Source organism: Monodelphis domestica, chromosome 1, assembly GCF_027887165.1.
Source record: "Monodelphis domestica isolate mMonDom1 chromosome 1, mMonDom1.pri, whole genome shotgun sequence".
Taxonomy (NCBI): Eukaryota; Metazoa; Chordata; class Mammalia; order Didelphimorphia; family Didelphidae; genus Monodelphis; species Monodelphis domestica.
Window position 1 is genome coordinate 490153306 of NC_077227.1, and position 16669 is coordinate 490169974.

The 16669-nt window shown below is 34.7% G+C and overlaps 1 protein-coding gene across 1 annotated transcript in view; it reads right to left on the bottom strand.

Annotated features, from left to right (window-relative positions):
- Window positions 1-3851: 3851 nt before the first annotated feature.
- CDH26 (cadherin 26) overlaps window positions 3852-16669 on the bottom strand; it is a 179859-nt gene continuing 167041 nt past the window's right edge. The window contains exon 15 of the mRNA XM_056817259.1: window positions 3852-4055. Coding sequence (XP_056673237.1) covers window positions 3852-4055 — 204 coding nt within the window. The remainder of the gene's footprint in view (window positions 4056-16669) is intronic.

Genomic DNA, 16669 nt, shown 5'->3' on the forward strand with positions numbered 1-16669 from the left:
GCTTAGTTGGGCTGGGTTTACTCTGAATTTTAAACTTCCTGGATGGCTGGAGCAGATATGGAGGATCTCTAAAGCTCTGGCCAGGCTGCCAGGTCTATGCTCCTTCTAGGCTGGCATCTTGACTTCGCCTCTAGGTTTCTGTTCTTTCAGAAGACCCTGCTCTCTAAGGGGGGAGGGGTCGTGGCTTGCCTGGACTATGATGGCTCCTGATGGGATTAGGTTCAGGTGGTGTGGGCCGAATGATCCCCAAACCAAAAAAAAAGGAAGAAAAAGAAAAGCAGCAACCTCCTCTTCCACAGTCTGTGTTGAATGCCCAGAAACTGGCCCGGGTTACTTTCAAGGTAAGCTCTTTGGCGCAACCCCTTTGCCAGCCCTGAGTTTTCTGTCCTTTCAGTAGCTCTGAGGGCTCCTGATGGGATTGGGTTCAGCTGGTGCCCCAAAGCTGGGACCTCCCTTGAGACTCAGATGGAAGTACCCAGCCAGGGGGCTACCGGCTTCCCCCTTCTTTCTATGTTTCCCTGCCGTCTATGTTGGGCACCCCGGAGACTGGCTCAGGTTGCTTTCAAGGTGAGTCCTCAGAGCCCTGAGGTTCCCGCTGCTGCCGTGGGCTCAGCACTCTGCATTGGGGGTGATGGGTCCTGGGACCTTCTTTCTGTCTACCCTTTAGATCCGAGTGATCTAGGGTTCTGGCTTTTGGGGTATGGTACCTTTTGATCCAGGCCCAGGAGGAGGTTTCCCCAGGTCTATCCTGTTGTTCAGCTTGAATTTCGGTGGCCTACGAGCACTCTGTTTGCGATCGGTAAGGAAGGGTTTCCGAGGTCTGAACTTTCGCTGCTTCTACACCACCATCTTGACTGGAAGTCTTGAATCTCCCCAATTGATATTTAAAGGAAATGAAGAGTTTTCAATAGAAGAAATCAAAGCTATCTGTAGCCACATGGAAAAAATACTCTAGATCACTATTATTTAGAGAAATACAAATTAAAATAACTTTCAGGTACCCTATTACACCTATAAGATTGATTAATATGAAAGAAAAGGAAAATGACAAATGTTGGAAGGGATGTGGCAAAATGGTAACACTAATACAATCTTGGTGAAGTTATGAACTGATCCAACCATTCTGGAGAACAATGTGCAATTATGCCCAAAGGTTTATAAAATTATGCATGCTCTTTGACACAGTAATACCATTACAAGGTATCCCAGAACAGAGTAAAATGAAAAGATCCTAATATGTATGCAAATATTTATTGCATTTCTTTTTGTGGTAACAAAAATTAGAATTTGAAAAGATGGCCATCAATTGGTGAATGGCTGAGCAAGTTGTGGTATATGATTGTGATGGAATTTCATTGTGATATAAGAAATGTCAATCAGGATGATTTCAAAAAAACATAAAAAGACTAATATAAACTGACACAAAATGAAGTAAGTAGAGCCAGGATATCACTGTATACAGAATCATACTTACAATGACAAACTGTAAATTGCTTAGTATTCTCAGAAATAAAATAATCCAAGGCAATTACTAAAGGATTTAGGATGAAATAACTGGTAGAATCTTAATGCAGATCAAAGCATATGGTTTTTTTATTCTTTTTTTTGTCTTTGTTCTTTTTTGTAACATGGCTAATATGGGAATGTGTTTTGCATGACTGCAAATATATAATCTATATCAAAGTGCTCATCGTCTAAAGGAGGGGGAGGAAAAGGAAGGAAGGAATATATTTGGAATTCATACATTATAAAAATGAATGCTAAAATTGTTTTTGTATCTGAGAAAAATAAAATAAAAATCATTTTTAAAAGAGAGAAAAACATATAGTAAGACCCCTCCAGATATGACTACTAATTTTCCAATATGTGCATTATTTCAACTAATTAATTAATTTAGAATATTTTCCATGGTTACATGATTCATGTTCTCCCCCTCCCCTCTTACTTCTCCCCTCAGGGTTTTTTGTACAATTGACTTAGCTCCTTATAAATTTAAGAAATTAGACCTTTGTCAAAGGTTTTTTGTTCTATTCCCCCCTCCCAATTTGTTGCATCCCTTCTAATTCTGGTTGCATTGGTTTTGTTTGTGCAAAACCTTTTTAATTTAATGTAATAACATTATTCATTTTACATTTTGTAATATTCTCTGTCTCTTGCTTGGTTTTAAATTCCTTCCTTTCCCATAGATCTAACAGATATACTCTTCTATGTTCATCTAATTTACTTAAAATTTCCCTCTTTATATTTAAGTCATTTACCTATTCTGGATTTATCTTGGTATAGAGTATGAGGTGTAGGTCTAAACCAAAATCTCCTATACTGTTTTCTCATTTTCCCAGCATTTTTTATCAAATGATGGGTTCTTATCCCAACAGCAAGGATCTTTGGGTTTGTCATACATTATCTTGCTGAGGTCATTTACATTGTCTATTCCATTGATATCCCTTCTATCTCTTAGCCAGTACCATATTGTTTTGATGGTCACCTCTTTATAGTACAGTTTAAGATTTGGTACTGCTAGATCTGCATCCTTCAATAGATTTTTTTAAAGTTCCTTTGATATTCTTGATCTTTTGTTCTTCCAAATGAACTTTGTTATATTTTTTCTAATTCTATAAAAATGTTTCTAGATAATTTGATAGGTATGGCACTGAATAAATAAATTATTTTGGGTAGAATTGTAATTTTTATTATCCTCTCCATGAACAATTAATGCTTTCCCCAATTATTTAGATCTAGTTGTGATTGTGTGAAGTCTTTTGTAGTTGTGTTTATATAATTTCTGTTTGTCTTGGCAAAATAGATTCCTAAATATTTTATATTGTTTAGTGTGATTTTAAATGGAGTTTCTCATTCTAGCTCTTTCTGTTGAGTTGTGTTGGAAATATATAGAAATGCATCATTATTTATGTGGGTTTGTTTTGTATCCTGCAAATTTTCTAAAGTTGTTAATTATTTCCATTAGCTTTTTAGTTGAATCTCTAGGATTCTTTAAGTATAACATCATATCATCTGCAAAGAGTGGATAGTTTAGTCTCCTCATTTCCTACTTTAATCCCTTTTATTTCTTTTTCTTTTCTAGTTGCTACTGCTAGTGTTTCTAGTACAATGTTAAATAATAGAGGTGATAATGGGCATCCTCACTTCACTCCTGATCTTATTGGGAAGGATTCTAACTTGTCCCCATTGCAGATGATACTTGTTGATGCTTTTAAATATCTCCTATTTATTATTTTGAGGAAAGGATCTTCTATTCCTATACTTTCTTGCATTTTCAATATTGTATTTTGTCAAAGGCTTTTTCTGCATCTATTGAGATAATCATGTGATTTTTGTTGGTTTGGTTATTGATATAGTTAATTACATGGATTGTTTTCCTAATATTAAACCATCCTTGCATTCCTGGTATAAATCCCACCTGTTCATAGTGTATAATCTTTGTCACAACTTGCTATATTTTTTGCTAGTATTTTATTTAAGATTGTTGTATCTATGTTCATTAAGGAGATTGGCCTGTAGTTTCCTTTCTCTGTTTTTGTTCTGCCTGGCTTTGGAATCAGTACCATATTTGTGTCATAAAAGGAGTTTGCTAAAATTCCTTGCTCATTTTGTCAAATAGTTTGTATAGTACTTGGATTAGTCTTTCTTTGAATATTTGATAGAATTAATTTGTCAATCCATGTGGCCATGGAGTTTTTTTCTTAGGGAGTTCCTTGATGTCTTGTTTGATTTCTTTTTCTGAGATAGGATTGTTTGAGTATTATATTTCCCATTTTGTTAATCTAGGCAGTTTATATTTTTGTAAATATTCACCCATTTAACCTAGATTTTCATATTTATTGCCATGTGCATTATTTCCGAAAGACTGACTTGGAATATATTTCTTCAAGGGCAATTGCTTTTGATCCCAAATCATTCAGAAAATCTTCAGATAGGTAACTTTCAGTCAAGGAGAGTGAGCTAAGTGATTGATATGCTTCAAATTCTCCCTCCTCTGTGTAAATGTGAGGCTGGTACACCAGGTTATCTTCTGGGATGCTAAGGATGGAGAGCTTCTAAAAGAAAGAAAGAAGACAAGTTAGACACAAAGTTCCTACTAAAGTCACAAATTTTTAAATCATTTAAATTAAAATACAATGAAATCATCAACATTATTATTGATAGATATCAAGTTTCCAGATTCCCAGAAAATATTTCTACATTCTGGAGATTAGGGTAGGAGAAGAGGTGTTGCAAATGATTCAAATGGATTTGCTTGAGGAAAACCATGAAGGGAAAGTTACAAATGGTTGATGTCAGACATTTATTAAGAGCATTTTAAAGATCCATTAAGGTTCTCCTCCCTTAAAAATTTTCCTCCTTCCTGAAATTTTAAACTTAGAGGTTCACTTTACTGGGTGAGAATATTATCCCCCATTTATTTTAAATAGTTTAAGGAGATATAATATTTGGATTTCTGTCTTTTTTATACTTTATTTTAATTGTTGATTAGTTACTTTTTTTAATTGAAAAATTACAAAGAAAAGATGACCAAATGGGTACTTGGGTGTTTTTCTGAAGCAAGAATGCTTCAGAAAGGACTGACTAAATAACCTCAAAGACATACTTTTCTACCAGTCAATCCTCTTATATTCCCACACTCATCCTCTTTCCTCTGTGTCTAACTTTTCTTAAAAAAGGAATGTCCTCCCTCACATTTTAGCCAGTTGAAATCCTAGAATTCCACATTTTCATGGATCCCCAGTCTCCTACTTTTTTTGAATGGCAAAGGATTCTGCATCAGAATAAGTGAGGAATTGAATGAGTCCATAATGGTTTGCCATAAATAGACCAAATATTCTGAGAATCCTGCTTTCAAGTAAGATGTTTACATTTTGATTTTAATAAAAATTATTTTATTGCTATCATTTATGTAGTATAATTTGATGGTCTACAAATTAAAATGGAGTGGAAATTGGGCTTTAATATGATTCCAAGTAGAACTGATGTTTATTTAGGAAATAAAAAATGTTTTATTGATGACATGATTAAAAGAATTTTCATTGAAAATTTGATTTTATCTTCTGTGGTGAGTTTATAGACTGTAAGATTGGGGTTACTCAGGTATGTATCCATAATTTAGACACCTAAACCCAGAAAGCTTTCCTATGTTCACAGATTTAGAGTTAGAAGGAACCTCCAAGGTCTTTGAGCATAATTCTTTCATTTTAAAAATAAGGAAACAGAGGCCTACTGACATTAAATGGCTTGTATGGGATTGCAAAGTTAGTGTCTGAGGCATAATTCAAACCTGTGTCTTCTTGTGCTCAATAATTTATATACTATACAAGGTTCCTATCTATCTGAATTAACAGAGGTGAAGTAAGTATGGTCTTTTCTTTCTTGATACATCCTCTTGGCTAAAAAAAATGTGATTTTTTTAATTTTGTAGAGGTCGTTAAAATGAAGCTTTTTAGAGACCCTTAAGCAAGGATCTAGGTTAGTGATAGCAAACCTTTTAGAACTTTTCTGAGACTATGTGCCATACTCTGTTCCCAGACTACATACCATGCCCCACCCCTCTGACTGTGTGAAGAGTCCTGCCCCCTCCCCCCAGAGATGCAGACAGAAGAGGGATATAGGAAGGGGGAGTAGCCTGCGCATTCTGCTCTGGGGAAGGGGTAAGCACAGAGGGGCAAGGAGGGGCTGTGGAGAGGGGAAGGGAGCAATTCTTCCAGATTCCCTCTACCTTTCTAATAACCAAGTCTGCTGGGAATGGCATGTAGTACACATGCCCATAGAGAAATCTCTGTATGCCATCTTTGGCATGTATGCCATTGATCCACCATCATGAATCCAGGTTATGTTGCCCAAAAATAGTCAGAGCCTAAGATCAATACAAGGAGTTTTCTTATAATTGTACATCTCAAACAACCCATATGTCTTATCTGAAAACTTGTCCCATACTAATCGGTTGTCATTTCCATGGTTCTTTGGTTGTTTACAGATACTTACAGTAGAATGGGACACCTCTTTTTTCTGAATTCAGGGAATTGCATCTATTTATTCTCTCCATCCCAACTTGGAAAGTATTTAACCTTTCATCCAATTTGAAATCAGATTATCTAGTATTATACTGTTTCCTTTTATTAACTGTTCTTATTTGATTATTTTTAATGTCTAAAAGTCTGTCCCTCCCCTACCCATATTTGGGGTACATCTCTAAGCTGAGGAGAAGGTCTGGTCTTGATTTCTTGGGAAACTGGCACCTTTGCTTAATAGATTAATATGTTCACTAGATCAAATCTTTGATTCCTCATTCATTTCATCTTTTGCTTTTTTACAATGTTTGGGACATAGTGTTTAATAAATGGTTCTTGAATACTTCCTCTATTTGTCTTTGAGTTAATATTTCTCCAATATAATCAATGTATATTTTAATTCTGTAAGCCTAGTAAATTCTTCCTTTTTTCAAACACAGACTTATGGAAATGTAAGTGGTTGGGTAAAATCTGCCATTATATTGAACTGACAAACTCCTTGCCAAATTTCAGGTTTTACAAGACTTTTGAGATAGGTATAAAAGAAGTATTTGTATATGGATTCTTCTAAACAGTAAAGGTAAGCAAGAAGAATATAAACAAAGATGATAAAGATAAGTATGAATTTTAAGATTCCACTGACAACAAACTGCAGTTTCAATCCTGATCAGGTTTGGCAGCACTTTCTCTTTTTGGTTGGGTCCTTGATACAGAATCTGTCCATGTAAAATGGGAAAGACTTCTAAATGCTATGCAGAAATCTTGAAGTTATTAACCTTGAAACTGTAAAGTAAATAGTTCTTAGGACTGATTTTTGAGTGAAGAATGCAGTTTTAAATAGTAGAACTAGAACTTTACAAATGTAATTCCAGTTTTATGACAGCAGTTTTTGCCTTGAGGATTTTGAAGAAATCTCTCCTATCACCAATGATTTAATATATAACTAATATGTAAGTCTTATAACACTAACTATAATACTAGCTTTGGTGTATAGAAAAAGAAAAACCAAGGAAATAGGTGTAGAAACTAATGAGGCATTTATATGTAATAGAGCAGGAAGTAGAGGGAAGATGATCACTAAAATTGATAGCTTGAGGAATTGAAAAGCACCATCTTAGCCTCTTAGGCTACAGAGAGATATGCAAGGGTTTTAGAAAACAGAAATATTGAGGACAGCTGCTATGTGGATAAGAACAATAATCCCATCAGAGATGAAGGAAGGATGACTGACCACAGAAATTTGATGATTAATTCAATGCTCCCAACATTTTTAGCTGCCTATTAAGTAAAAGCAACTATACCAGGCCCTAGGGATATGAAAATGAAGGCAGCCATAATTCATTACAGAAATAAAGAATTCTGGTACAGAAGACCTGGACTTGAATTTGCTGCCTTTGCTATTCAGCAACAGCCTATGACTGGAATATTTAGCCACAATGTACCAGCATCTGCCCAGAGGCAAGACTGAACGTCACTCTCCTATAAGGCTGTTGATAGCATAACTGAATCAAACTCCTTTTGGAACAGTTGATGGCACAGAGAACTGGGCCTGTAGTCAGGAAGCCATAACTTCAAATTCCAATCCCATCAGTTACTAGCTGTGTGACCCTGGACATATCACTTGACCTCTGTTTGCCTCAGTTTCCTTAACTATAAAGTAGAGATAATAATAGCACCTACCTTCTAGGGTTGTCATAAGGATCAATTGAAATAATATTTGCAAAAGAAAATAATTTAGCAAAGTGCTGGCATCATTGTGGGCACAAAGCATATGCTTATTCCCTTCCCTCACCTGTTCCCTTTAGCTGTAAAGCTAAGAAAATGTTTCCTATTTCACAGGATTGTTGGAGAGATTGAATGAGATGAAACAGGCACCTTATACACATCGAAGCAGTATCTTATGCTATTGTTTTATTTTAAATATTATTTTCCTTTGCCTAGCACAAAACCTGGCACACAGTAGGTACTTAAGAAATGCTTGTTGTTGGGCTTAACAAGTAGTTGACGGTATGACTATGTTAAAGCAGACCATACTACTACCTTTGGTTTTCTGCCTAACTAGCAGAATGAGGCACTTATCCCTCCCCCCAAGCAAACTGTCAGGTAAATAGACAATATATTTATGATTTTAGTTCATTAGCTAGCTACATGCCAAAAGTGGGTGAATGAGGAGACAGGCAAGGAAGGAGTGCAATGAGTACATATGATGATTAAACCAGTATCCTCTGCCTGTCTCAGTAAGCCAATATGAAAACAGACAAACCTATTCACATACCTCTTGAAATCTCCTCCATTTCTAAAAAAATAGTGGAATAGGATAAGATCTTCCAAGGAAATCAGGACTCCTACAACTGAGATAGTATTCAGAACTATTGCTCCAACTTGTTATAAGAATAGATAGGTCTGGCCTGACAAACCTGGGGATCATTGCTCTGGAAAAACTCAGTGACCCTTATTATGAGTGGCAGATATAAAGAGTGGCAGATAAAAAGATTCTACATATCTCCAGGATGCTATATTTGAGGAGAGAGGACTGTGCTGAATCCAAATGAAGTCCTGGATTGACAATCTTTAAGCTAGGATTTTCTGACTTGACCTAAAAGATAAATAGGTCATTTGGATAGCCACTTGGGAAATCTTTGCTTTGATCTGAGAGATGCTATGTTCTGAATTTTGAGTGATATAAACAAGTCTCAGATAAATAAAAGATTTTAGTTCTCATGCAGTTTTGAGAACATCACACCTAGGATAAGAAATTCATATTTGTGGACTTCAACTGGAAAGCTCAGACTATAGCATAAAATAGCTGATAGCTTCATGGCTTTGTCAACTAATGGAACTTCTAGGCCAGTGATGGCAAACCTATAACATGAATGCCAAAGATGGCACACAGAATGCTCTCTGTGGGCACTCAACTGCCCTCCCCCCAACCCCAGAGTTTGTTATTAATAAGGCAGAGGGACTTGGGCAGAGCAGCTCCCCTCCCCCTCTCCACCAGACTTGACATTTTTTTTCACATCTCCCACCCCTCTGCCCACATAATTAGGGGATTCAAGTGGTCCAGTGGATAAAGTGCCAGGCCACAATCTATATTACTTCAGCTGAAGTAAAAAAGGGCAAGGATAGCAATCATTATCTCAGATAAAGGAAAAGTAAAAACTGACCAAACAAAAGAGATAAGCAAGAAAACTACACTTTGTTAAAAGTTACCAGAAACAATGAAGTAATATCAACAATAAACATATCCATCAAATGGCATAGCTTTCAATTTCATAAAAGAAAAAAGTTAATGATATAGAAGAGGAAATAGATAGTAAACGATATTAGCTGAGGAAGTAAAATTATCCTTTCAGAACTAGATAAATATAACTATAAAATAAATAAGTTGAGATGAATAGAATTTTAGAAAAGTTAGATATGCTACACCTTTGAAGAAAATTAAATATGAATAGGATAACACTTTTTTTTTCTCAGCTCATAGATCATCACAAAAACTAACCATGTACTAGGGCAATTAGGCAAAAATTAAATGGATCTTTTTTATACTATAATACAATAAAAATTACTTTCAATTAAGACCCTTTGAAGCATAGATTAAAAATGAATTGGAAACTAATATCCTAATCTTAAAAAATGAGTGGATCAAAGAATAAATAATAGAAATAATCATTAATTTTATTAATAAGAATTATAACAGTAAGACAGCATACCAAAGTTTGTTGGATACACCCAAAGTGGTACTCAGACAACACTATAAGTAAATGTATACATCATTTGTACACAATTTATACACAAATGTACACATTTCAAAGGAAAAATGTTACAGAAGGTGGCCTAGAGTACCTGATTTTAAATTATATAACAAAATGGCAAACAAACAATCTGATATTGGCTAAGAAGTATAGTGGTTGACCAGTGGAATAAATAAGGCATACTAAATATAGAAATGAATTATCATATTTGATAAGCCCAAAGAGCCAAACTTTTCATGAAAGTATTCTTTCTTTCTTGCTTGCTTCTTTCTTTCTTTCTTTCTTTCTTCCTTCTTTCTTTCTTTCTTTCTCTCCTTCCTTCCTTCCTTCCTTCCTTCCTTCCTTCCTTCCTTTCTTCCTTTCTTTCTTTCTTTCTTTCTTTCTTTCTTTCTTTCTTTCTTTCTTTCTTTCTTTCTTTCTTTCTTTCTTTCTTTCTTTCTTTCTTTCTTTCTTTCTTTCTTTCTTTCTTTCTTTCTTTCTTTCTTTCTTTCTTTCTTTTCTTCCTTCCTTCCTTTTTTTCTCTTTCTTTCTTTCTTTTTTTCTTTCTTCCTTCCTTCCTTTTTCTTTTTTTTTTTTTGTATTTGACAAAAACTGTGGTGAGAAATGGAAAGTATTCTGGCAGAAACTGAGTATAGACCAGTATTTCACACTGTACATCAAGATTAACTCAAAGTAAGTATATAATTTAGACATAAAGATTGATATCACAAGCCAAATGAGGGGATAATGGAAAAAACTGACTGTTAAGATATATGGATAAGGGAAGATTTTATGATCACACAAGAGATAGAATCATAATAGATAAAATGGATAATTCTGATTGAACAAAATTAATATTTTTCACAGACAAAACTAACAGAGTCAAAATTAGAAAGAACTCAGGAAACTGGTAGGAATGTAGTCAATTTACCTAATAAAATGATAATTTCTTAAGTATATCAGAAACAGAGTTACATTATAGAAATAAAAGTTATTCCCCAATTGATACTCAAAGGATATGAAGGGGTAGTTCTCAGAAAAAGAAAGTAAAGCAATCAATAGTCATAAGAAAAATGTCCTAAATCACTAAGAAATGGAAAAAATGCAAATTAAAACAACTCTGAAGTACCACCTTAAATTTAACAAGTTGGCTACCATGACAGAAAAGGAAATTGATAAATGCAGTAGAGGCTGTTGAAAAATAGGCACACTAATGAGGGAATTGTAAGCCAGACCTAACATTCTGGATAATATTTTGGAACTAAGCCCAAAGGACTTTAAAATTATGCATTTTCTTTTACATAGGTTCTTTATCCAAAAAAAAATCAAAGAAAAAGGGAAGAAAAATGTACAAAAATATTTCTATCAGGTCTTTAGTGGTGGCAAAGAATTAGAAATTCAAGTGATGTCCATCAGTTGGGGAATGGATAAAGAAGTTGTAGTATATGATTTTGATAGAATTCTATTATGCTAGAAGAAATGATGAGCACAATGGTTTCAGAAAAGCCTGGGGGAAACTTATATGATCTGATGAAACATGAACAGAACTAGAGGAGCATTGAAATATTTTTGGGAAAATCAACAATTCCAAAGGACTCATGATAAAATGAAGGCAGTTAGGTGGCTCAGTGGATAGAGAAAACTCATCTTCCAAAATTAAAATTTGGCTTCAGACAGTGATTGTGTGACCTGGGCAAGCTACTTAAACCTATTGGCCTCAGTTTTCTCAGCTTTAAAATGAACTGGAGAAAGAAATGGCAAATCATTCAAATATCTTTGCCAAAAAAACTCCAAATGGAGTCATAAAGAGTGGAACATAACTGAAAAATAACTTAATGATATCATGATAAAATATGCTATCCAACTCCAGAGAGAGAACTGAGTGATGTTTTAAAGATATTTTTCACTTTATTTTTCTTGATTTTTGCAACATAGCCAAAATCAAAAAGTATATGACTTGATTACTTCCTTAATATGTGGAGGATGGACTGAGGGAAGGGAAAGAATTTGAAACTCAAAATTTTTAAGTGAATGTTAATAACCGTAATTATAAAAAGAAAGTTAGAAATTCTTAAAATAATCAAAAGTCTTTAAATTTAGATCTAAAGCAATGATCAGTCTTGGGTCCAAATAACAGATCAAGAGATAGAATATATTCTTCTTTTAGAGCAATAGAGAGGTACTTTGGGTGCATATTGTTAAATATACCATTATATGTGATTGCTGATCCAATTTGTTTTGCTTGTTATAAAAAAGAGTTCAAATGGGAAGAAGCATATTGGGAAATTGTTTCAGTATAAGAGGGAAAACTTAAAAATAGATTTAAAACAAACAAGAAAAAACAAATCTTACTTGAGTTAGTATTTCTGCCATTTTTTGGTCCAGATTTTCCAGTGGATTTTTGGCATACAGGATGCTTTTGTCATATGGATAGTGCTGAAACATAATGAAGTCCAATTTGTAGAAACACAAATCAGTGTTACTAGCTCAATATAACATGAATTTATATCTAACATTTAAGTCCCAGTGCCACCACACAGGCAGAAAAAAATCACCAGCTCTGAGTTATATATGTTTGTCACTGTTCCCCACATACCTGAAAATACTCTTCAAAGGTAATTTGTAGTTGCTTCTACAATGTTTCTTCAATTATTTTGATTTTTAGTGTCTCCCACCATGTACCATATGATCCAATAATCTAGATATCTTCTATACTGTTTAACCATACTTTGCTCATAGTATTCCATCTATCTGGGATAACTTTCTTCCCTTCTTCCACCAACCTTTAAAGTCAAACTCAAAAATTCCTTAAAAGCTCTCTTCTACAAAATCTATACAGACTCCTAACTGATAGTTCCCACTTGGAAAATCATACAAGACTGCTTTGCATCTTCTTAAAGAATCAATCAATCATTCAATATTGTTTATTATTAGAGTTGACCTCACCCGCCCCTATGACTTTGTCTTTTTTGGTCAGATGTCATGTCTTATCTAAATTTTATTTTTCTCCCAGAGCCAAGTATAGCTCTATGAAAACACGAAAACTGTTACTTCCAGGCTGTCCTCACCATATGGTGAAGACAGACTGGAAGTGACAGGGAGACACCCATGGAATCTCTAACTGCTATATTCTTTAATATGTATTTAATAAATATTGTCAGGAAATTGGGACCACCCCAGTAAAACCTTGCTGGTCTTTGGAGATTTAGAAATAATTCATTACTAGCAGAAGTAAACAGTCCACCATGAAAGGAAATATGATATCTATGACAGAACAATGGATCATGTGTCAAGAGACTTAAGTTCCATTCTCAGCTTTTCTACTAAATATTTATATGACTTGGAGCAAGTCACTTCTCTCTTAAGCTTTGTTTCTTCAGCAGTTAAAAAAAAGGGTTGGATTGCCAGTGGCATTTGTGTCTGGGATTAAGGGGCCAGCAAAAAATCATGAGACATGTAGTTTCTTTATGCTGGGACACTAACTACTGAAGGATTCACCATTGCTATGCCATTCTTACATAGTTCCCACCTCCACCATCACCACCATACTCACACCAAACCAAGGTGGACTGCCTTAGAACCACCTAGATCAGGGACCAAAATAAAGATCAGAATGATGGCTGAATTTTCTGTTGTTAGGTACATAAAGTTATTATTTCTTCTTATCATTTCACCTCTTGAGTTTCTTCTAAGTGCTAGAATTAAAAATTCTCTTATTTCCTTTTTTCATAGACTATTCCTTGGGCCTGTCAGATTCCTACAAGCATTACTTAGTCCCAGTGTTGGCATTCAAATTTTAAAGAGAATACCAATCCCTGAGTATACAGTAATTTTTTCTACAACTCCAAATAGTAGCAAATAACCAGTTGTATTTTAAATTAGCACTATCCTTCTACCATCTTTACATCTGAGAGACCACACCAAAGGAATGACAGTCAGGACTACTGAAAATAAGTTTGATGCTCCTATTCAATTTTATCAATACTATATATTGGTTCAAAGGCAGAAAAGCAGTAAGGGCTAGGCAATGAGGTTTAAGTGACTTTCCCAGGATCACAGAGCTAAGAAGTGTCTGAACCCAGGACCTCCTTTTTTCCTCCTGATTTTCAATTCACACAGTCATCCTGCTGCCTCTGGATTGTGCTTCTGTATTAACACTCACCTTTCCCACACTCCTAAGTATTAATGCTTGTTATAAGGTTCTTTAGCTTTAACAATATCCCTCATACCTATGAGTTATCATCACCACTCCTAAATTAACTTTGATTTTTATCTTTTTTAAGATATTTTTTATTTTACCAACAATATGTAACAACAATTTTCCACATAAGTTTTCTGAAATTATAGTATACCAATTATCTCCTTCCCTAATCCTTCCTTGAGGCGGTAAGCAATTTGATAAGGCTTATATATGTATTATCATGAAAAAACATTTTTATATTGTTCATTGTTGTAACAGAAAACGTATAAAATTAAACCCCCCAAATAAAGTAAAGTGAAAAGTTTTATGCTTTAATCTGCATTTGGACTCCAACAGTTCTTTCTCTGGAGATGGATAACATTCTTTGTCATATGTTTTTCAGAACTGCTGGAATACTGTATTGCTGAGAGTAGCTAAGTCTTTCATAGTTGATCATCCTGCTGTTATTACTGTGTACAAGGTTTTCCTGGTTCTGATTATTTCATTCTTCATTAATTCACATAGGTCTTTCCACCTCTTTCTGAAGTCATCCGGCTCATCCTTTCTTTTGGCACAATAGTATTCCACAAGTATCTTATACCACAGTTTATTCAGCCATTTCTCACTTGATGGATATCCCTTCAATTTCCAATTTTTGCCATCACAAAACAGGCTGCTATAAATATTTTTGTACAAGTCGGTCCTTTCCCATCTACCTTTTTTAAAAATTTCTTTAAATCTCTTTGGGATGCAGATTTAGTAGTGATATTATTGGATCAAATGATAGGCAGTTTTATAGCCCTTTGGTCATAGTTCCAAATGGTTGGATCAGTTCACAGAACTTTGATTTAATGGTTCCTACCACAGTGCTCTGAAATCTCTGAATATTAACAATTAATCCCATTTCAGATGTCTGGATAACCAACTAAAGGCCCAAGGCAGTGCTGACAGGGTCTCATAACCTATGGAAAGTCTTATAATAGGATATTAACAGTTGATGATCTACAAAAAGGCCTGCTAACAAAATAGTTGTGGTTAATACATTTCCCTTAGCTAAATATGAGGAATTCCTTCCTTTAGCCAAACATGGAATTCTACTTCCTCTCCTTGACCACTTATGTGGATTGTCTCCTACTGGAAAAGACTGATTATGAATTATACCATCTCATCCAACTTTGGGCACTTAAAGTTTAAAAAATAAATTTTCTCTCAAAGAGAAAGGTCTTTGGTCATGAAGAAATTCTTAAACTCAACTGATTATGGATCACTGAATGCCCTAGTAAATTTATTGATCATACTCAGAGCTCTTTCTCTTTCTCAATGACTTTTGTTACAAATTGGATATTTTTCGCCCAACACCACCGAAGTTCTTAGGAATTCAGCTACAAAAATAAGAATGTATCTGACGACATTGAAGCCTTATGCTTATATCTTTATGTTAGCAGTCCATTTATTAAAACATCTTCTCATTAACAATCTATGCCTGACTATTATCCCTTAAGCACAGTTGAAGTGGCTACTTTTTAAAGAAACTCCCACGTTTTAAGTATTTCTATAGCTATTTTTTTTCCCTAAGAACCTTATTGATGTCAGGACTTTGAATAAAGTGATTGTTTCTCTCATCTTATAAATTTACAGACGTTCTAAGATACTGTGTCAATTTAATATAAACCATACCTACATATTCCATTTGAAAACCCCTTACCCACATATGTGTATATTTGCAAAATGCCAGCAAGTCATGATTAAAGTGCTGTGTGGCTACCTGGAGTCCTGACTTAGAGAAAGGACTGGCAAACCTGTGAGATAGATAACCTGTCCAGAAGTCAGGATTTGGGACCTGAACTGAGGTTAAAGCCTGGACAATCAGAGATGCAGGAAGAGTGATGTCATTGAACTTATAAGAAAGAGGATGGAACAGTAGCTATCTCAATTTTGCACAGAACTGTATTTCCAGACCCTGGTGTTCTATTTCCCTTCTCTGTAGCATTTAACTCTTGGAAGGTACTGGCCTTATTTAAATGGCCTATCTTCACCAGCACAAGCCACTGAGAACCACATGGTTGTGTGCTGGACATGGGGAAGCATGGTTTAGCTGGGAGCTCAGCCTGGGCATCTGTGAAAGGAGGTCTTTTAGTTAAGGTGGAAAAGTGATCTCTTTCTTTCCCCTCCTTTCTCCCTCCTATCTCTCCCACCCTTTTCTCTTTCTCTCTAAATTTTACTAATAAATAACTATACATTAATATATAATCTACAGAGAATTTTATAGTTACCACACCTAAATACATTTAAAAGTTCTTTATTCTCAGGTATATTATGAATGAATAATTCACAGACATATAGAACAATAGTTATGGAAATTCTTTTAAAAGCTTTGCCTATTTTTATACTAAAAATTCAAAAGAATGATTTTGAGAAAAAAATGAAAAGTGTACATGACAATGAATGCATACATGAAAATTCAAACATCTTTTAGAATTACTTGTTGATTGGGTTTTTCCCTATATTTATTTCAAGCCTATCCTCAATTATTTCAGTTGGTTGGGGCATATGACAACAAAACTCCAGTGGAGGAGAAACCACTAAGTCCTGAGAAGTCCATTCCTCTTTGGGCATGTCTAGTTTGAAAAATTTTCTTCAGGTTTGCCTGAAATCTGTCTCTCTACAATATCTATTATTTCTTTCTCTGTCTTCTGGGACCAAGCTAAAAAAAAGATAAAAGAGGGCTTGGTGTGAGC